This window comes from Rosa rugosa, chromosome 7 (assembly GCF_958449725.1).
Source record: "Rosa rugosa chromosome 7, drRosRugo1.1, whole genome shotgun sequence".
Taxonomy (NCBI): domain Eukaryota; kingdom Viridiplantae; phylum Streptophyta; class Magnoliopsida; order Rosales; family Rosaceae; genus Rosa; species Rosa rugosa.
The window spans coordinates 5,849,307-5,870,468 of record NC_084826.1 but is presented as its reverse complement, the minus strand read 5'-3'; the positions used below and the strand labels follow the sequence as shown (position 1 = coordinate 5,870,468).

Here is a 21,162-nt window from a genome sequence, read left to right as displayed (position 1 = left end):
ATCAGAAAACAACAGATTGCATGCATGATAAGTTGGAACTTAGAACAGGTGTTGCAATTTAAATGGAAAAGCGATTGTGAATGCGAAGCTTTATAATTTATATATATCATCGCATATCATCGCTCTCCACCCGTAACCCTAAAACCAAAGTTTCTTGGGACCATTATTGGAGAAGACTATTCCAAACTCAGATAGCTATCTTCTACAACGATGTTCATATAATTCAAAGAAAGGGTAGGGCAGTATTCTATGTCTTTGTGTTTAGATAGATTATTCGCCTCAAAAATAAGCTTACGCGATTGGAGATAAATTAACAATGTATATCAACAAAATTCACTCAATCATATGTCGACTTCTTTGGACTCGTATACATGCATCCTCATCTTCATCATATCGACCAAAATGAAAAGTCAATTGAAGATTTTAACTTGTAATGTTTTTACACGTGAAGTTCTAATATCATGTTAAACAATTACAGTCTTTAAACTTTTAAAAGAAGCATATCTCCCATGATCTAAATCAAACTAAGGAGCACAATAAATGTGGAGGTTGTCATTGAGTTAAGCTTTTTATCATTTACGTACATAGTACACAGGGAGGTAGGAACTTATTCCTTCTTAGGTATAAAACATCGCAGGCCTATCAATAAATTGGTCCAAGCATTCTTACATGAACATAGAGAGACACATACGTACACTCATACACATGCATATGGGTGCCATGAATTGGATCAAAATGGTCCAAAGCATGGGTATGTAAAGAAAAGTAATTAAAAGGCCAAAAACTGGGAACCTGTCAACACATTGGTCCATGCATTTTTCAGAAAGTGAAAATGAATTCACTACCTAAAACTCAGTCGCATGTCACGATGACGTTGTTAGATATACTTCATAACTATTCACTCACTACTAGGCTCATCGGATTAATGTACCTCAGGTCAGCAACACTATTAAAGGAAACCGTACGGCATAAACAGAGCTAAAAGTTAGGAACCTCTAATATCATTGTACGTACGAGCTCAGTTAACCGTCCTATAGGTAAACCCTAGCTAAAGTAACCAAAAAGCTGAAACCCTCCATACTTTTACACTAATCTCTAATCTCTAATCATAAGTATATAAAAATAAATAAAAAATTTGATGTTTACGCATGTTGAGCTCCGTTGGTACGTAAGTCGAAACCTAAACTTTGGTGGATTCTTGCAATTGTAAATCTTAGGAGAATAAACTCCAAAAAAAGATAAGTACTCGAAAACTCTAAATACATACGCTAGTCCAAGAACTCTAAAGCATGTTTCGAATTACTCAAAAGCAAAACCCTAAATCCACACTCTTGCAATTCTAATGACTAGAAGAATCAACGCTAAAATGAAGACAAACGCATCGCACTATTGAGTCAAAAGCAATCTCTAAATTCATAGCACAAGACTCTAAATTTCACCCGGGAAAAACCCTAATATATAAGCCAAAAGATTGCCTCATCATTTTAGGGAATGTTTTGGAGCCTAAGCAAGTCCAATCCAGCAAACCCTACAATAATTATTTCACGGTGTAGGCCACCATACACACATAAAGTTCATGTGTGCCATAAATTCAACAACAATAATAAAGCTACAAACCAAAGAAAGAGATAGGTTCATTAGAATTAAAGAGTGCACATGGTTGCATGTGATGTATGGAGTGTTTGAAAATGCACAAACCGAAATGAAAGAAAAAAAAAATAGCACGCAAATAGAATGGGAGATTGATTCTTAGGGTTTCCGTTTCGACATGAAAGCCTACTAAATACCAAGCTCTGTGTATCTGTGGTCCTCGATTCGACCATCAAAATATGAATAACCCTTTTTGATAGTTAAGTTGATAGACAGGGATAGGAGATGATCGACGATCCCACTAGGGCATCGATCTGTCTTCCCGTCTCCATTAGCAAAGTGACAGCTGGGTGATTACCGTGGCCATACAGCCAGACTTGCTAGCTTCTCAAAATTACGAAAACGAAATGGCCAGAGAGAGAGAGAGCTAACGACATTTGATGGTAGGGTTGGTCCATGTTATAAGTGTACGTGTTTATTCTCACAATCAAACAAGCATTACAGTGTTGTTGTGGGTTTTTTTTTTGAAATGCTTATGAGGTTTCTGGCATATCCCATTTGCTGGAAATAGCCACCATGTGAGGGGTGGTTCTTTTGGGTTTAGAGGCACATGGAAATGCAAACAGCCTTTGGGGAAAAGGGTGGGTTTAGAGGGTCACTGAGTACTTGCACTTGAAATTTGTAGGGTCACTGAGCCACATGATGTTCAGCTCTTCCAAATTTTCAAAGGGTTCGTTTTTGTTTTTGTAGTGGGGGGCTGAATTTCCCGACCACCTCCTTCTTCTTCGCGATTTCGTATCTCAGAAATATCCAAAGCCACTGCCATACAGTACCCCCTCTTAAATTAATTGCCTGTGTTTTTTTGTTAATGTATGGTTAGTTAATTACATCATTAAGCTCTGGCTAATAGAATCAGATGCATGTGAATCACACAATTTTCTGATCAATCAAGGCCGGGGATCAATCACCCATTTAAGCTATGACATATCTCCAAAGGAAAAGTAGGTTGCTAGCTAGCTAGAGAATAGAAACGTAATTATCATGAGTCTTTATCGATCTCCACTTAGGTGATGACTAATCACTTTGATTTATGGTTGTCATTTCACTTGAAAAACTTTAATTTTGTTTAGGTGAGACTTAAGACGTAAGATCAACTTATCATCACACACTTAAATATCCTTCTTCCTTTGTATTCATGATATAAAGAAAAGTTTTCTTGTTAGACAATTCGTGCATAGTAACATAATGAGATAGTCTATTTCAACCAACAATAACTATTGGTTTAGATAATGATGGAGTTATTAAGGCCAAGTAATGTTACTATATATGAATCATATTGTTGTGGTTTTTGCTTTTTACAATTCTGTTAGCTTAATCCTTTGACCCACTCCGGCAACATTGTCCCCTGACACAATAGTTGGCTTTGTCATTTAGTTTTAGTGAAATCTCACTCGAATGTTTGGTCAATGAGAAAAATTCAGAAACATACCTAACAAAATGTGTGATAAAGGAGTTCGTGAACAATTTTGTTATATGTGAGCATGTGGTACTTTTCTCAGGTGGGAAATGTCACGCCGAGTTAATATGTTGTATATGATGAAATTTTAACGAGACCACTTTAGCATTTTTAATGTGTTATTTATATTAAAAAAAATATATTATTGTAGAGCAACTATAAGATACGGCTTGTTAAAAGTTTAAACAAACCCAAACCCAAAACAAGAACTTTGGTTTGATAAATGAGGTTTGGGGATCAAATTAGGTGGCATATTCAATCAATCCAATAAACTAAGAGAATTATCAAAAATAAAGAAAAGAAATTGATAGCGGAGCTCAGAAGAAAGTAAAGCCTCTACTGTACACAACCCGAATTAAAATTTTCATAGATATAGAATATTTATAAAAATTACATAATCCCCCCCCCCCCCCAAAAAAGAAAAAAATAACACCTGGCACCATAAGGCAAGGTGCATGCGCGGTTATTCAATGGCGTCAACTGGTAAGGTTGAGACGATTGGCCGCCGGAGCACCGGAGAGAAGCTCCGTCAGAACCGTCATAGCTCGAACCTGCATCTCCAGCGCCGCTATGTAATCGGTCGTTTCTTCTAGAAGGTTCGGCAACGGAGCCTTCCGGCAACCGGGAACCAACTGGCTAAGAAGCTTAACTTTCTTCTGCACAGCCGGCGTCCTCCTCCTCTCTCTCCTCACGTCCGCCCTCTTACACCGGCTATCCCCGGTAACCCTCGCCTTTCTACACTTCTGAAGCCTCTTGCTCAGCCTGAGTCGACTCCTCAGAATCGCTCTGCTCCACCGAGTCGTACCTTTCGCCGCCACGGCCAGAACCCTGTCGGCTGCTTCCTTCACGATTTTCCCCCCGGAGACCGCTGCCGGCGACGATGATGATCCCTGGCGAACCCTCCGTAGCGCCTCCACCAGCTTAGTTGAATAGATCCGTTGCTCTTTATCGGATCTCCATCTCACTTGAGTAGTTGAAGCCGGATTCCGATCATCCTCGACTTTTCGACGTTTCTTGCGACTCGAGTCAAGACAGGGGTCGGGGTTCGAGACAAACGAGGCCGCCATGAAAGCTGGGTATCCGAATGTGCAATTCAACAGATACAAAAACTCTGAAACCTGTAATTTATAACGGTAGAAATGATCGTTATTTCGATGAAAGCAAGATGAACAAAGCATATATATATATAGAAGCAAAACATCTATATCTATGAGATTGTATTTATACCTTGAAGGAGTAAAGCAAAAGGTGGTTAAGAGGTTAATGGTGGTGATGTCTTCTGAGAATTTTAGTTTCTTTGGGAAGTTTTTCAGAGTTCGAGAGAGAGAGAGAGAAGAAAGAAGAGAGCAGAGGAGGGGGGTTGAGAGAAAATAGGAAGAGGGAAGAGTATTAAAGCAATCCACGGGAACCACGTGTCAATTCCTTGGTCACATTTATTGCCGCTCCTTTCTTCCTCAAGAAAGTTCTCTTCTTTTTATTTGTTTTCCCTCTAATTCAGAAAATAAGAAATGTGTTTTCTATCATCCTTATTATTTTCTTTTTTGCCAAGTCTTTGTTATTTCTTTCCTCGATTCTTTTTTTTCGAATTTCATACGTGGCATTAGGACTTGATGACTTTGTTCTGTAGTTAACTAAATTATACAATCAACACCACTTCTAGATAATTAACTAATTAAATTATACGGTCAAAATCACATCTCTACTATTATAAAGGGAAGCCTAATTTTAGTGTCATAGGCTTCATCAAAATTTAAAACACCTAAAATACCATTTATTTAATAAATTATCATATCAATATTTTTATTTTATTTTTAAAGGTTAAAACTGTAAAATATATTTTTATTTTTAATTGTTAGGTAAACATAAAATGAAAACAAACAAAATTAAATGAACAATTACATTATCACACGTTACTCTCTTCAATTATCCGTGTAAACACGCGGGTTAAAGGCTAGTTTAGATAATCAGAAGCGTTCTAAATATGTAGAGTTATAAGATCATCGGGCCATACTAATTAATAAAGAAAGAAGTAAATCAAGCAATTTCTACATTCATTAACTTGGAATGGATTCGAAAACAATGAAAATGATTATTACATTTATTAAATTTTTATGCGTTTATCAACACAAAATGAATCGTAATGCATGTGAATATCATATTAAAATTTAGGGGTCGTGACCACTTACCCAATTTCAACTTAAAAATTGCCCACTTGCTCCACTAAGAATTTTTTTACCCCATTTACCCAATCTAACATCTATTGACAGTATTGCCCTCATTTTAATTAATGAATTACACTTATCTATCTCTCTCTCTCCCCCCCCCCCCCCCACCGATTTCTCTCTCCTCGTCGACTCTCTCTCTCTCCCCCCCCCCCCCCACCGATTTCTCTCCTCCATCCCCCGAATCCGGCAACACCGTCATTCCGCCATCCCTGTCGCGCCAAATAAAAGTGTCGCCTCCTCCAAGCAAATCGATCCCCAGCTTGGATCTGTGAACCCAGTCCAGATCAGATCAGTCCGATCCGATGCGATCCAGGCGCCACAGATTCGACGTCGCCCGGCAAAACTCGAACCTGCACCTTCAAGCTATTCGAAAACCCAGTCCAGATCGGATCAGTCCGATCCGATTCGATCCAGGCCTACGACGTCGCCCGACCACCCTCGATCCTGCACCTCCGATGCGCTTCGGCTCCGCCTCGTTCCAATCAAACTAGGTGAGCGGCAGTTCTTGTTGCGTTCAGGACCGACTTGAGCTCCACGGAGGAGGAGTTTTCAGTGACCCATTTGAGAAAAACGTTGTTTGGTAAATAACCAAATAGGGGTTTTGATTGTTTTCAACGAATTCAAAGGTTTTGAGGCTAACTGGGTACTGGGTAGAAGATGATGTGGATGGAATTGAACTGAAGTTGACCAAAGTAGAAGATGATGATGAACGATGGAGATGGTCAGTGGAGATGGTATCTGTAATGTATTCATTTTGGTTCACTTGAGGGCAATAATATGATTATTGGAAGGTAATAATATGATTATTGGGGCAATAATATGATTATTAGGAGGCAATAATATGATTATTGGGAGGTAATAATATGATTATTGGGAGGCAATAATATGATTATTGGGAGGCAATAATATGATTATTGGGAGTCAATAATATGATTATAAATTGATCAATTGTGCCTGTAGTGTATTCATTTTGGTTTTGGGAGTTCATACAATTCACTGGACGGCAATAATATGATTATTGGAGGCAATAATATGATTTTTGGGAGGCAATAATATGATTATTGGGGGGCAATAATATGATTACTGGGGGGCAATAATATGGTTATTGTGTATTATTAGGGACCGATCGCCGGATTCCGGTCACCGATCGCTGGATTCCACGGCCGGCCACTAGTCACCGGAGTCCGGCAATGTATCCAACGACTTCTCTCTCTAAGTGAGAAAGAAGGAGAGGGCAAAAAAGTCCCAAAAATAAATAAAAAGAATAAAAAAAGAGTTAATTGGGTAATAGGGAAATAATCTCTTAGAGTGTTTTGGGTAAATGGGGTTAAAAAACTATTAGTGGAGCAAGTGGGCAATTTTTAAGCTGAAATTGGGTAAATGATCACTTCCCCTAAAATTTATCAAAAGAAACCAATTAAGTTGCCCCATTTCTTTATGGATTTGATTATATAGTTGGGCTTCCAATTTATCTCATCTCCATTTTATATAAGTAAACGTGTCTATATTAATTGATCCGAGACTGAATTCCGTGTGATTTGATCTTGAGATTAGATTCAGTGTTTGCTATTAAAATCAATGCGATACTTCATTGCGCATGACTCTAGAAACTCTAAAATCATAGAATGAATGATGGTTGAAGAAATGAAAGATGAATTAGGTCAACCAAAGCCGCTACTAAATCTTCATTTGGTGAAACCTAATCATAGTTCAAAGAGACTTTGGAAGTGTTTGGTAACATGAATGTTTTGAGTAATACATCACCCCCCGGCAGGTGAAACATTTCCCCTGTCCCCTAAAAAATGGTAAGAGCATTACAAACGTGCCACTTTGTGTTTAAACATTTTTACCAAACCTTCAAGTACCATTTATAAAGTGAAATCCACAGTCCAAATTAAATTAATGCAATGAACAAGTTGGCACCGGCAAAGAAGGAAAAAACATGGGTCTGTCTACTCATCGTGATTCTTGATTTCTTGTCTTGCAAGGCCGGTATGTATGTTAATGTTTTCTTATACATTTGCAATCTCAATTTTAGTTTTCTATTTGGTGGGTTAGAAAACTTTGAACTTTGTCGTTATACATATACAAATAAAATTAGTTTCTTTATAGCCGATTGGGAATGAATATGATCAATGCTGCTTCATGATTTAGCTCATTTTACTCGATTTTTTCACAATTTTGAAAATTCATCTATATTTTTAGTTGAGTTTTATTTACTAAATATATTAAAAGATCAATATAATGTGCACTCTACGTCTCTTTAGCGTCTCTGGAGTAATACCGAAGGAGGATATCCGCTATCTTTACGATCTGAAATGTATAATGAGTGGGTCTATTTCTACGTACTATTGTGGGTACTACCACTACATTCTTGTCTGTCTATGTCCTTAAATGACAACGGAAGGGTATGTAACGGCCTATTCTGGTTTGTGATGAATATACTATTTCGCCCCGTGGGCTTGATTCAAAAAAAAAAAAAAAAACTAAATATATTAAAAGAGATAGAACCATTATTCCTTTCTCAAATAATTTCGGACTTTCCATCTTGGCAAAGCAAAATCGAGGACTTCTTAATTACGACTAGCTAAAGTTAAAAGTTTCAATTAAAAAGTGTTTTCTATGCATTTTATTGTTAGATTAAAATTGAAAACAAAACAATTAGTATAAGATTATAAAGTTCGAGCAAGGAGAGTAAACTAAACTCGATCCGTCAATTTTTTTATTTTTTTTATGGTGATTGATGATGTGGAAATAAGTTATTAGAAAACAACAAATGTGTTGGCTTGCAGTCTTGCACTAATTGGTCTTGGCATGGGACCAATGGAATTTGTTTTCTAGCTAGGCAATGATTAGTGGGTGATGCACCAAATAGAAAATTAAAGAGGGGCATGTGGTTGTTTTCATGGCACTTTCTATCATCTGGGCCTCTATTTTGTTGTTTTCTTATCAATGTAGGATGTGGCCCGGTATGATCCACATTGCCTCACCCATTTTATCTTCCCAATCCCCCCACTATTACATTTCTAAATCAAAATTGGCACAACCCAACATGAACATGCTCTTTTCCTTTGTTGTTTACTGCCTTTTGTTCTTGTTAGTGACTTGGTGTAGCTACAAAACCCTCTCTCTCTCTCTCTCTCTCTATATATATATATATATACTCTTAATCTTATCAATGAAGCTCTTCAATAGTAGTTTGAACTTTGAAGGTGGCTGGCATATGCAAGTAGGTCACTAAAGGCGAGCATTTGATTGATTATGTTATCTTAAATCCTAGATTAATATGACTAAAACATAAGGGGCCTGACTTTGCAAAATGGAAAATTAAAGTATTTGAAAGAAATAGAACTGCTAATTACATGCCAGAGAGATCTGTCTCCTAGCGTGAGACAGGCTTCTGTATCAGAATTCAACTAAAATTTTCTGTATATGATTCAGTGCAAAACACCTGGACCAGAGTTAGATAATCTTTAACCTAGCAGCAATAATTTACTCACGCAAGATTACTAAATCAAGAGTTTAATATCACGTACACTTTGACCCTCTCTTTGATCCTTCAGAAACCTAAGTATCCACTTGAACTTTTGGTAATTATTCCAGAAAAAGATTTGGTCTACATTGGTTATTGTTTGCTGATTGACTATGCTACGGTTTGAATCCTCCATATATATTCTTGCTTATCCTTTCTTCTGAACTAGTTGCAAACATTATCCAATTAGGTTTCACTTGGAGTTTCCCCACTAACTAAAATATATGATTTCACTGAATTGAAAACATGAATCAAATACCGGCGAGGTGTGACTGCATGCATAAGACAAGGAACTTGATTGATTCTGGTGCAACCTTGCTCCCTAACATGGATTTTCCTCATTTCTTATTCTTCCATGCTTTCATATTCTTGTTTAATTATTAGTTTTCCTCACATTAATCCTTGTTTGACAAGAAACTTAACCCTTAATTTGTTTCATATGTCACGGAGGATGTTGGGTCTGAGTTGTTAGGTTATCGAAGTAAACTAAATAGTTTATCCTCTATTTGATTCCTAGCTAGCTAGAAACTAGAACTGCGCGCTTCGATCTTTTTCCATAAACCAGTCTTAGAGATTTTCAGCTGCCCATGAATTAGAAATCTGGTTCATGAACAGACCCAATTAGATAGTGCATTGCACTAAAAATGGGGGCAATGTAATGTTGGGAAGAAGATAAACATGGGATTTGGTCATTTGGTGGAAGAAGCACGTTTTAGGCTGTCAATCTTCTAATATTATAATCTCTGTGCGCGTAGGGTTTGATTAATATGATTAAACAAGTTAGGAAACATGTTCCATTCACATGATTTGATTAAGTCTTGAGAGTTTGTCAAAGATTGATTCCAATCTACTAATTATTTTAAGCTGTAGGTACCAATTGGGGCCTAATGTGCTATCTTTAGCTTAAATGTTTAATAAGTGATTACACTTTCATCATTTGATCAAATGGAGACAGGTCCGCACGAGTGCGTGTCTTGGTGAGCAATTCATACCTTGCTTATGCCAAGAACCTTAATGATGGTGTTTAATCGATCTTAAACTACTAATGAGAATTAACAACAATGAAACTGCTAAGGAGGATTGGCTCCAAAATCGTTTGTTTAAGTTCCATAATACATTCTAGTCCGATTTTCGACACATCAACGGTTGTCAGCTGCTCACAAAGTGCGAACGATTGTTTTATCGAAATAACGACTCCTATGCCCTAACGAGAACCAGGTGCAAGATTGCGTGTCTTGATAAGCAATTCCCAGCTTAATTATGCCACGAGTCATAATGATGGTGTTTATCTTAAACTAATAATAACAATTAACAACGTACTAAAGAAAATGTTTATGAGAATCGACTCCTCAATAGTCTCACAATGCGTTCGAGCTTGAGTCTCTAATACAAATCAACAACTGCCAACCCCCCACAAGGCCACAATGCATATACAATTGTTTTGTTGAAGGACCGTTGTTGCGCCCTAACAAGAGCCCTAGTCCATGATGAAAAATATCTGTATACAGTGTATCCATAACCGGAGATAGGGAAGAATTACCCAACCTTACTGTGGCAATTGCTACAAGACTACGACAAAATATCCCGAGGATAAAACTCGAGGAAAGGGAGGCCTTGTACACACCAGAGAATAAGTCACTTGGTAGTGGATAACTATTATAGTTTAATTTGCTGAATGAAGTATGAATATGACAATGACACAAACTATTCAATGTCTACTAATGTGGTCATGTGTTTGATGCATTGATTCTCATGCCAGTCACGTTAAGGGTACTGTTTTTTTTTTTGATACAAATGTTAGGGTACTGTTGGACCTGCCCCGACTGTGGAATATGTCCTGTCTCCCTGGATCAACTCATCAATTTTCCCCTGTATACAAGTCAATGCATAGTTCCTCTGGATTTTTCATTATAAAATTTGGTACAAATTCTGAAAAACAAAGTAACATGAAATGACCACAAATAACTCGAATGTTTTCTATCTAACTGCTATACGTAGTTTGGTATCCTATTTTCATGGTGAAGTAGTACAAGATCTATACAAAATGTTTGTGTAATCGTGTCAGCGTGCAACTGGTAGCTGTAAGCTGTCTGTTGAAGTTCTAGGCTTTACAAGGTAGGCAAGTGTGATTTCTTCTGGGTTGGATTCTGGAATTTCCTCATGGAATGGTACCTCAAATAATAAGGATTGGTATAAACAGACCTCATCTTCTTTGCAATAGTAAACCTGCAAGACAAGCCAACTTGATTAAACAACAGAATATGACATGGTGAGCTTTTCATGTGCTAATCGTTTTTAATCTATCAGATTTCTAAGGGTCAGGCTACTAATGCTGGCCTGATCACAAAAGCATGTGGTTTAACAGCAGTGGTACAACAAAAGCATGTGGTGTAACAGTACTGGTACAAAGGCAGACCACCACAATTCAATTATGTTTTGGCAGAGCTGATTAGTTTGTGGCGAAAAATAAGCAATACCTTGCAATCAACTCTCCCCACAGAAGCTGAGGGAGAGGGTCTCTTAAAATGAAGTACTGCTGATCCTTCTGGACTAAGATATCCATCTGAGGGATCAACGAGAACTGCAGTTTCAGGCTCAGTTTCAACACTAAACTTACTGCGAGCTTCCTGCATTTAAAATTTATACATGACAACTGACAAAAACTGAAAACGCCAAAGTACAGTAGCCAAATTGAAAGTAAGATGGTAAAAATCATTAGAGAACAGTAACTAAATTGGAGTCAACAAGATTGTGTGGTTTGATTTAGAAGAGGGACAGGGACCTTTGAAAAATGATACTCTTCAGGTAATGATATTTTAATAAAGAGGTTCCCCTCATTGGATGAACCACCATCAACTGTAACGGTCTGTGTGTCAGCTGATGAGCGCCTTCTGAGGCGTTTCAAAGCCTTGGATTTTGCTGTGGGAGGCTGAACCCCTTTTAGCTCCAGAGTAAGAAGTTCAGGTTCTTTGCTGCTTAAGTCAATATATCTGATTAGACTGTTGTTTGTATCGGCTATGAAGAGTCTCCCTGCAAAGAAAAAGAATTGTAATAAAAATTCTTGTTGCAACAAATACATTGATATCTCACTTTATAATTTTCCATGAATAAAAGAGAGAAGAGAACATCTAGAATCTTTACAAGATTAGAATGTAATTTAACAAATGAATCCAAAAATGACCCATGCAGAATTTCAAGTGGCATATATATGTTATAAAAAATCATCACCATTTTTCGCTTCAGTGATTCCTGATGGCTCTGAAAGCTGCAAAGAGATAACATGGAGAATGAATCAATACGTTGACCTGTTCATTTCTTTTCTAGAGTGTGATAGTGCGATACAAATATAAGAAACATGAAAAAATATTCTGCAGTAAAATAATTCAAGAAAATAGTGAGTGTTTTGAATCTTGTTACTTCCTAGACAAGCATATTTAATCAGCCTAATACTTGAAAGAAAGCTATGCAATCTGAGTGACTAAACTTCCTGCATCATTAGTATCTTAAATTGCTCAAATATAAGGAAACCGAACAGATTAGCCAACCTGAGCTTCAAGAGCTGTTCCGTCCTTGAAACCAGCTTTCCCTGTCCCTGCTATGGTACTAACTCTTTTACTAGATGGATCTAGCTTCTTTATCTGAAGTTTGGAATTAGAAAGACCAAATTAATACTTGACCAGACACTTCTAAAACTACCACAATATTTTCCAGTCTTAAATAATAGGTAAATTGATGCATCCAAAAGTACATGCTACATCTTAGAATAGTTATTGGCGGTCATTATCATGCTACCTTGTGATTATAGCTATCTGCTATATAGATTTGACTGCCCTTTGTACACAAGACACCGAGTGGATGTTGAAGAAGTACTTCAGAACCCATTCCATCATGGTCCCCAAACTAAAGAATTGATAAAAATCATTATTAAAAAAGGATCATATACAGAAGGACATTAACTTTTAATTTTTTCTTTGATTTCTGCATATGATGTCCATAGTAGACAAGTTATTCAGATCACCTTAAACAAATTGTCTGAGAAAAATGGATCACCACCCGCTAGCAATCTTGATCCTCCTGTTTTTAAAACAACTGCCCTGATGGAGCTACTCTCACTATCAGCAATATACAGTTCCGTCATATCTAAAATAACCAAAAATTGTTATAACCTGTAAAACTCCATATACGGAAAAAAAAGCCTTAAATGATGATTGAAAGTCATGAATGTGTCAAAGTGTTATAATACCAGGAGATAATGAAATTCCAGAAGGCTGTGCAAATGATGTGCTTGAAGAGCTATCCCAATGAAAGATCAAAAGGACCGAGTCAAGTCTGGAAGTACATAATAGCAGAAAAATGTTGATATTGCCATTAGCATCTTCAAATTATCAATTACCTTGATCCATTCAGATTTCTTTCATAACCATCACCACTAAATGCTCTAGTAATCCCATCAGCTGTATCAAGTTGCCAAATTTGATGTTGGCCAGCCATGGCAATATAAACTTTCTCATTGACTGGATGAAAGCAGACATCCCATGGAGAGTTGAGTAGCTGAATAATATAACCAGGTTCTTTAATAAAATGGAGATGTTTATCCAAGAATTTTGTAATTCAGTTTTTTATTTTAGATAAATCACCAGAAGTTCATTAGTCCTAATAAAAAAGGTTTACATCCTCAAACTCAAGGTATTTCTAATCTTACCTGAGTGCTTCCTTTTCCTCCTCCTCTGTAATCAGAGCCTTTGGTTCCATTTCCAGCTAGAGTACGCACTGTTTCGTTAACAAAGTCAATCTCCCTACAATTTCAAAGCTATATTATGACAGGAACTCATTTATAAAATGTCAACAGATGGGTCAATACCACTTCAATCATTATATTGTTCTGTAAAAGATGAAAAAGCAAGGGAAGTAAACCTTGAAATATAAGTGATAAATCCTTTTAATGTTTCAGGAATTCTTTCAAATGTGAAGACTTCAGAAAGTTCTTATATTTAAATATTTAACTATTGATGATTCCGTCTTTTTATTTCTTATATGCTCTAATAGCAGGAAACACAGGGAGTTACACGATCAAATGAAAAGGGATTTCTGTAGCCACCACGTACCTCAACGCATGGTTTTCAGTATCCGCGATGTAGAGAAGATTTTTTTTTGTATTGTAAGCCAGGCCCTAGGATAAGTACATGCCCAAAGGTTATATGCATACATCAAATACATGAAATGAGATGGTAAACCTCAGAAAGAATGCAGATTCAGAGAATAAATCTGTGTCGACTGTGTCAGCATACTCAGCAGAGTGTATATAACATGCTTTTAAGACGACTCTTTTCTTACCTGAGGCCGATTAAAGGTGGCATCATCAAAAGAACCATCACGTAGACCTTCCTCTCCTGTACTTCCAATTTGGACAATAAAATTTCCATCTAGGTCGGTTACAACCTGAGCTCCACATACAACAGCATGGTTAGATAACAATCCAGTTCACATTCACTTCTGCTATCACAAATTTGCAACAAATGTATACCTTAAAACTTAAAAGTATTGACAATAAGAAACTGAAATGTTCATAATACACTAGCTGACATGAAATATCTTCTAAGTTAGGATCTCTACTGGAGAGAATCTAGTGTTGAACTGCAAAGCTATATTATGTCCACTTATCAATATATCATCGCAGTTTAATCTACAAATTTGGGTATCAAACTATTATAACTTTTCAAGAAATATGACATTGATTACAAGAAACATGCATGCACAGGATGTAACCGCTTCATCAGTTACATACACCCTATAATACATTTTTCTTTAGGAGAAAGCCAATTTATAAACTTCAGCACTACCTCACATATATAACTCAAATGCCATGATATGACATTTATTACAAGAAACATGTATGCACAGGATGTACCACTTCATCAGTTATATAAACCCTATAATAAATTTTTCTTTTGGAAAAGCCAATTTATATACTTCAGCACTAGTTGCATATATAACTCAAATGCCATGCATGCATTCTGGGCCTGACATGTGAGATATGCTGAATAGGAATCCAAATTGGACATACAGTAGTTGACCATTTTAAGGCACAGGAAAGAAAAAAAGAAAAAAAAAATGCACGCGCGCGCACACACAGTGCAGGAGTGTTTCCAAATAGAGAGAGGGGGTGTGTGGGTGAGAGTGAGGGAGACAGAGCCTACTATGCGGTTGTGATTACTGTCTGAAATGAAGAGCCTCTTGTTTTCGACATCAACTGCCAGCTTTCCAGGAAACTTTAATGGAGACGTAAACAAACGGGGATCATTATCTTTCTCCAAACGCAAAGGAAGTGGTGCATTGTCCAAGATTTTCTTTCGGCCATAGTACAAAAGAGCTGCCTCCACCAAATCATCAAGATCCTTTGAAAATAAAAAGTTATTTATTAGCCAATTGCAAAGTAGAATCGTAGAAATACATGAAACTGAGTAACTTACAACTACAGTCTACCACAGAGAAAATTTTGAAATTGGTTATTATACCTTGCGGCGACCTTCACCTGATAGTTGAGCAAGAAGTCTTCCATTGGGCCCAACAACAGCAAATGTTGGCCATGAATTCACACCTAGCTCTCTCCATAGATACATATCTCCATCATTGACTACCTAAAAAATAAAAGGCATAAAAGTTTAATTGGTAGGATAAACTTCAATATGCAATGAACTTCAACTTTATCAAGACCGTTTTGCTGAAATGTTACTTGATTTATGGTTAAATGCAAGAGACTTTATAGAACACAAGAATCTTAACATACAAAGATAACTCTGTCCAATGATGCAGGTATCTTTTAGGAAACACATTTATATGCTTGGGAACATGTTACTCAAGTTCTGCAATATTAAGCTCATAAACCAAGTATAATCATCAAAAAGATCAACAATTACATATTTATCATACTTTTCATACAGCAGTTTCCAGGCAAGTAGTTCTGATACTTTAATAGAACAATCAGTGACAGATGGTCAAACATTACCAAAGAAACAAACTACTCCAGAGTACTAGAACACCCAGAATAGAACGAGAGATCAGCTTATACAAAGTACAAAGCATAAGGCTTACTGGGTGAGTGATGTCATAGCGTAACACTGCATTCCGAATGGCCTCTAAATCCTTCTCATTATCAAACTTTGCCGAATGAACTCCCACCACAGTGAACTACATAAGAATAAATTAACAAATATAGCATCCACTAATGTGGCTATTTAAAGTTTTAAATTTTGCCAACTGGCACATGGATCAGCCATATAAACATTATTGAAACGGGCAAATTTTCAGAACAACATGGTAAAAGTACATATGCTATTCATATATCTATATATATGTTTATAAGGATATCATTATGAAAAGCTCCACCTATTACACATTATTTGTTCTTTTGTAAGTCTCCTGAATTCGCTATTAACTTGTTACTTGGTTCTTTGTTCCACATAGAGAGTATTACTCTAGGATGATGAAAATCTAGATTGGATATACTGTGTTTTAGATCTAAATGATAAAGTAATAGCTGTCTCAAAAGATGGGAGGAAAAACATTCAATCTATAAGGAAAAAAATCAAGTTAACCTTATACAACTTTGTTAAATTTTACGATCAGCAATCTGATAAAGCAGAAGCCTGGAACATAATAAACTGAGATGGCAGACAAGCTGAGACTTCAAATGAAGAGAAACACAAAAAAGGATTACCGGCATATCTTTGTATTTTTTCTCCAAAAACTCCAGGTCTGGCAGTACATGCATACAATTTATACAGCAATAGGTCCAAAAGTCCAGCACAACCACTTTTCCTTTGAGATCCTGCCAAAAACTTTATCAAAATTAAAGCTATAAGATAAACCTTGGTTACACTAAATAGAAGTTCAGATTCAAAACAAATCACCTTGCTTAACTTGATGGGAGCTGTATTCAACCAATCAAGTTTTGGTGGAAATTCTGGCACAATTGGAGCAGTTCCTCTTGCATAGTACAAGGTTGATCGTTGAAGCAGATTAGACATACATTTCTTATACAGTAAGAACGAGATATGGAGGAACTATGAGGACAGATACAACACATAGTATGTCAGCAATTTACCTGGTTTCCAGGTCAGATATATAGTTCACAAATTGTTGGATTCTTTCCAACTTTGATTCACCTATAATCGAATGAAGAAAAAAAAAACAAGTGGTTTTCAGTCTCGAACTATGAACCAATAGAGACACTTTAGTCAGATAATAAGAATACGTTGTAATGCCAACTTCGTAAGAATTAAATGAACAATATATGCACATATTACATAAGATAATGAAGGATTAGGCAGATAATAAACTGAAAAGAATATGCCACCCAGAGGTTTGTGACATTAGTACCTTCTTTCTGTGCAATAGATGGCTGGTTGACCCCAAATATCACATTCCAAATAGCGTTAGGTGATGCATATTGCATTGCCTGTCCATGAGTAGAATATATACATCATATATAGAAACTAGAATAACTTGAGGAAAAAGAAAAGAGATTACTACATCATTGTTTCCATGCTTATGATCACTTGTAAATTACAATGCATAAATTCAAAACACACACACACTCTCTCTATCTGAGCATTCTACTCTATTTAGTTGTACCTTCCAGTTTGATATGGTGAAGGCAAGACAAGACAAAGCAATCCCCAAGCTTCCATATTTCACTATATCTCGCCGAACAACCCTGAAACCTGTCCATCAATTATTCTCCAGCCGCAAGCTAAGGTGGTTTAATATGGTATTTCTTCCATTCGAAAATGCAACTATGTGATAATTATTCTCATGCTAATAGATTGCACTGCTCAATATTAAAGTAATTTATGTATAAATTTTCAATTTCTTTATAAGCAATTATTTTCTTTGGAACCTGTTCTAGCAATTAAGTTAGACATCAAAACAAAGAGAGCCACATATTAGAGGATATTACACCCTCACACAATGCAAAATAATACTCTTGGAGCATTTACTAATACCTCTCAGATCCATGTGACCAACACACTAGATGCACACAACATAGTACATATGTGTGTGTCAAAGCAAATTGGATAAGCTTTGTATTGCAAGCATGATTTTGTTGGAGAGAAAGCAGAATAGTTGATTAATATGTGCTGTCTGAAATATGGTTAAAGCCCTTATGTGTCTTGAACTTATACAGAATGAAGTTAATAAAAAATTTAATCAAATTATATGACTGATATTTTGCAACTAGAACTCTTCTTACCCTCCAAACGAGAAAATGCCGTCATTGGCAGCACCAGAAGAATCAGTATCTCTTTCCGTGAGCTTTTCTGATGTGGTTTGAGATGAAGAATTAAGAAATTGAAGTCCCTGCATCTTCCCATCTGCAGTGGCATATCAACATAAGACCTCATTTTCCAGAACATATAGGAGAAAAGATTAGCCTGTAATAAGTTGGTATCGGACTAATGACATTAAAAGCTTTTGAGACATCATCTTAATGGAACTATCACTCAAACTACAGATCAGTAAGATCAGAAGTGTGCATATAGCAATATCGAGGAAGAGTTTCAACAAAGAGGACCCCTAAAAGAGGTCTTTTCTTATAACTCATAAAACAATGGCAGTAGTGTAGCTTCACCATTCTACATTATTTGAAGATACAAATGACTTTGCACATATTCTCAGGACTACATACTATAGCCATCAGAGCCACCACTGAGAATATCATCGAGTGAAATATTTCCTATTTGATTTCGAATAATGGATGGACCAGCACTCATTAGAGCCTCTTCTGATAGAGTAGTTTTCACAGCTATACATCTGCAAGTTGCAGAAGAACATTAGCAGTTACCACATAAACATAATTCGTAATTCTACATCAAAAAGAAAAAAAAAAACCTGTGAGTGGAACATAAAAAAATAATGCAATTGGTGATACAAAGGAAAAATGAGACAAAACACTGCCAATTTACAGATAAAAGACTTTTTTGCAAATTTACCTCATTTTTGCAGCGTTGGCAGCCTGCACTCCAGCTAGTGCATCCTCAATTACAATACACTGCCAAAACATATGCAAATCCCAAATGAGCATTAAAATGGAAAGAGTTAACTCCTGACATCTTCCTTAGATACGTGTACAACAGAATAAGAAAAACAGAACAACTTCATTATATAGTCTATGGTGAAAGCTAATATAATCAATATCTTGGGGAAACTTTTGCGAGACATTTAAGAAAATTATGGTCACAATTATGTAGTATTTATATCTATTTTGTCATCTTCTATTTCTGCTGTGAATGTGCAACTGTACTGACCAGTGACATTTACCAATTCCTTCTACTTGATTATTCAAAAATCTTCTCTTCAGGTAAAATATAAAATTCTTCTTGTATACCTCACTAGGGATTACATCCAAGATCTTTGATGCAGCCAAGAATATATCAGGAGAAGGTTTCAGATTCTCAAAAGCATCTGCTGACACAATAGCATCAAACCTGACAAAAGAGGATAAAAAGATAGCTAGAGTTGAAAATAATGACCCTACAAAAAATAATATTATAAAACTATTGCACAACTTGAGAAGCACAGCCAATCACCATAATGGCTTACAATGAAAGTGGTAAATTGGCAGCAGCTAGATTTGCCTTAACCTTGATTAGATCAGCACTGGATGCAACAGCAACCTTAAGGCCTTTGCTTTTACACTGTTTCACATCAGAGCTTGCATACATTAAAGAATAACTAACTCAATTAGCAGCCTAGCAACATTAGGTAAATATAAGTAATCTCCTTGACACCTGAGTAACAAGTTCAAGGGCACCGGGGTATCCTATTCCAGAATCTGGTTTTGCATACTGCAAGCAAGACATTCAAAAACCAGAGAATTAGTGTTATATACTTATAATCAAGGTCTAGTCTCAATTCATTACATTGATAACTTATAAACAATGAATACTGGGATAAGACAATAACCTTATCCAAATATATCTCAAAGAATCTCTTCTTTGCTGCCTCGGTATCGAATCCCTTTACCCCCTTAACAGCAGCAACACCTCCTAAAAAATTCGCTTCACCTACAACATCAATGCAACACTATGAAAAAAAAAAATTCCACAACATTGGTCCATCACATTATAGTTTACTGACTCTCTATCACAATGTAAATACAGACAAGGACAATGGGAGAACTAAACAATAAGATAAATAAGTAAAAATTCAATCTTTATTTTGTTTCATGTTAACTTATTGTACAAATGGTTCAACCAAAGTTAAAATCTTTTTACCAGAAAAGTTATTTACTTTACATATGTAAAGAGAGGTGAAGTAACAAAATTGATCAAATCCATTGAATATCAGAGAAATTTTACCAGTTCCTCCGAAAGGAACAAAGTCCTCCACCGTGGTCTCAACCCCCATTTCGGCGAAAACTTGGACTGCGGCCCTTCTAGAAGGCTCTTCGCTATTGCAGAGAACTCCATCCATGTCAAACAGCACAGCAGAGACCTTCCCCCACTCACTTCCAGAAGATTCTTGAACGTTCTTCTCCTCCACTTTCACACAAGCTTTGACCACCATTCTCTTGGAGAAAACGAACCGTTTTGGGGTCCTTTGGAAGAGAAGGGTTGGGACTGAAATGGGTTTTGGTCTGGTTGAGGCGGAATGTAAGCAGAAGAGCCTGGTGGGTTGTGAGAGAGAAGAGGAGGGTGGTGAGAGTAGCCTCATGGCCATGGGAGGTTGGTTGGGTAGTCGTAGAGAACACCAACTGATTATTCTGTTAGTGAGTGGCGGGGAGAGGACTCTGTTATATTTTTGTGTTTCTGTGGACGAAATTGTCCTTCTGTGTGCTGTGCAAGTGAGAATGGGTTCTGGTAATTTCGAGATTCGTTTGTGGTTTTAGGGGCAATTCAAGCCAAATCGAGTGTGTTCTTTTTTTTTTGAAAAATAAAATATAAGTTCAGTCTCTATTGTTTGTTGTTTACTTTTTTTTCAGTGGTGGAGATTGGAGAAATGGGGCTGACGTTGAATTTATTATCCACTTTTCAATTTTTAGTATTTTTCAAGAAATGTTATATAGTGTATTAACACACAGATACATCAACTCTATGCAGTTGTACGTAGACCAACAATATATAGCTTGAGAGAATTTCTTTGCCTTGCCAAGATATTCCTTTCTTCTCACTGAATATATATGGTGGAGGATGCTAAGAAACCCAAATAAATGAGAATATCATATGTTTGCAGTTGACGCTTTGTGGTGGAACCTTAGATATTGTACTAAAGATCCCAGACGCTTCAGCTTTTGATTT

At 36.6% G+C, this 21,162-nt stretch overlaps 2 protein-coding genes across 2 annotated transcripts; both read right to left on the bottom strand.

The window, feature by feature from the left end:
• Positions 1 to 3,446: 3,446 nt before the first annotated feature.
• Positions 3,447 to 4,503, bottom strand: LOC133720950 (transcription factor bHLH149). Its single transcript, XM_062147440.1, has 2 exons — positions 4,334 to 4,503; positions 3,447 to 4,224 (listed from the first exon to the last, which is right to left on the bottom strand). Exon 2 carries the CDS (start codon positions 4,171 to 4,173, stop codon positions 3,583 to 3,585), a length of 591 nt encoding a protein of 196 aa, XP_062003424.1. The 5' UTR covers positions 4,174 to 4,224; positions 4,334 to 4,503; the 3' UTR covers positions 3,447 to 3,582.
• Positions 4,504 to 10,737: 6,234 nt separating this feature from the next.
• LOC133720688 (protein SUPPRESSOR OF QUENCHING 1, chloroplastic) lies at positions 10,738 to 20,800 on the bottom strand. Its single transcript, XM_062147112.1, has 28 exons — positions 20,224 to 20,800; positions 19,829 to 19,929; positions 19,654 to 19,710; positions 19,466 to 19,560; positions 19,251 to 19,350; positions 18,856 to 18,914; positions 18,552 to 18,676; positions 18,117 to 18,237; positions 17,498 to 17,579; positions 17,243 to 17,321; positions 16,968 to 17,028; positions 16,774 to 16,849; positions 16,581 to 16,691; positions 15,956 to 16,051; positions 15,379 to 15,501; positions 15,061 to 15,258; positions 14,198 to 14,302; positions 13,969 to 14,033; positions 13,566 to 13,659; positions 13,257 to 13,414; positions 13,107 to 13,156; positions 12,882 to 13,003; positions 12,656 to 12,763; positions 12,409 to 12,501; positions 12,092 to 12,128; positions 11,646 to 11,893; positions 11,341 to 11,490; positions 10,738 to 11,089 (listed from the first exon to the last, which is right to left on the bottom strand). The coding sequence occupies exons 1-28, from the start codon at positions 20,582 to 20,584 to the stop codon at positions 10,925 to 10,927; spliced, it is 3,240 nt and encodes a 1,079-aa protein (XP_062003096.1). The 5' UTR covers positions 20,585 to 20,800; the 3' UTR covers positions 10,738 to 10,924.
• Between the last annotated feature and the right edge of the window lie 362 nt (positions 20,801 to 21,162).

Bases quoted from the DNA above. Each gene is read 5' to 3' on its own strand.
- LOC133720688 (XM_062147112.1), bottom strand. From the start codon at position 20,584: ATGGCCATGAGGCTACTCTCACCACCCTCCTCTTCTCTCTCACAACCC. The intron at 13,660-13,968 runs GTACGTGGTGGC...TTGAAATTGTAG, and splicing joins ACTGAAAACCATGCGTTGAG to GGAGATTGACTTTGTTAACG. The intron at 13,415-13,565 runs GTAAGATTAGAA...TATATTATTCAG, and splicing joins GAGGAAAAGGAAGCACTCAG to CTACTCAACTCTCCATGGGA.
- LOC133720950 (XM_062147440.1), bottom strand. From the start codon at position 4,173: ATGGCGGCCTCGTTTGTCTCGAACCCCGACCCCTGTCTTGACTCGAGT.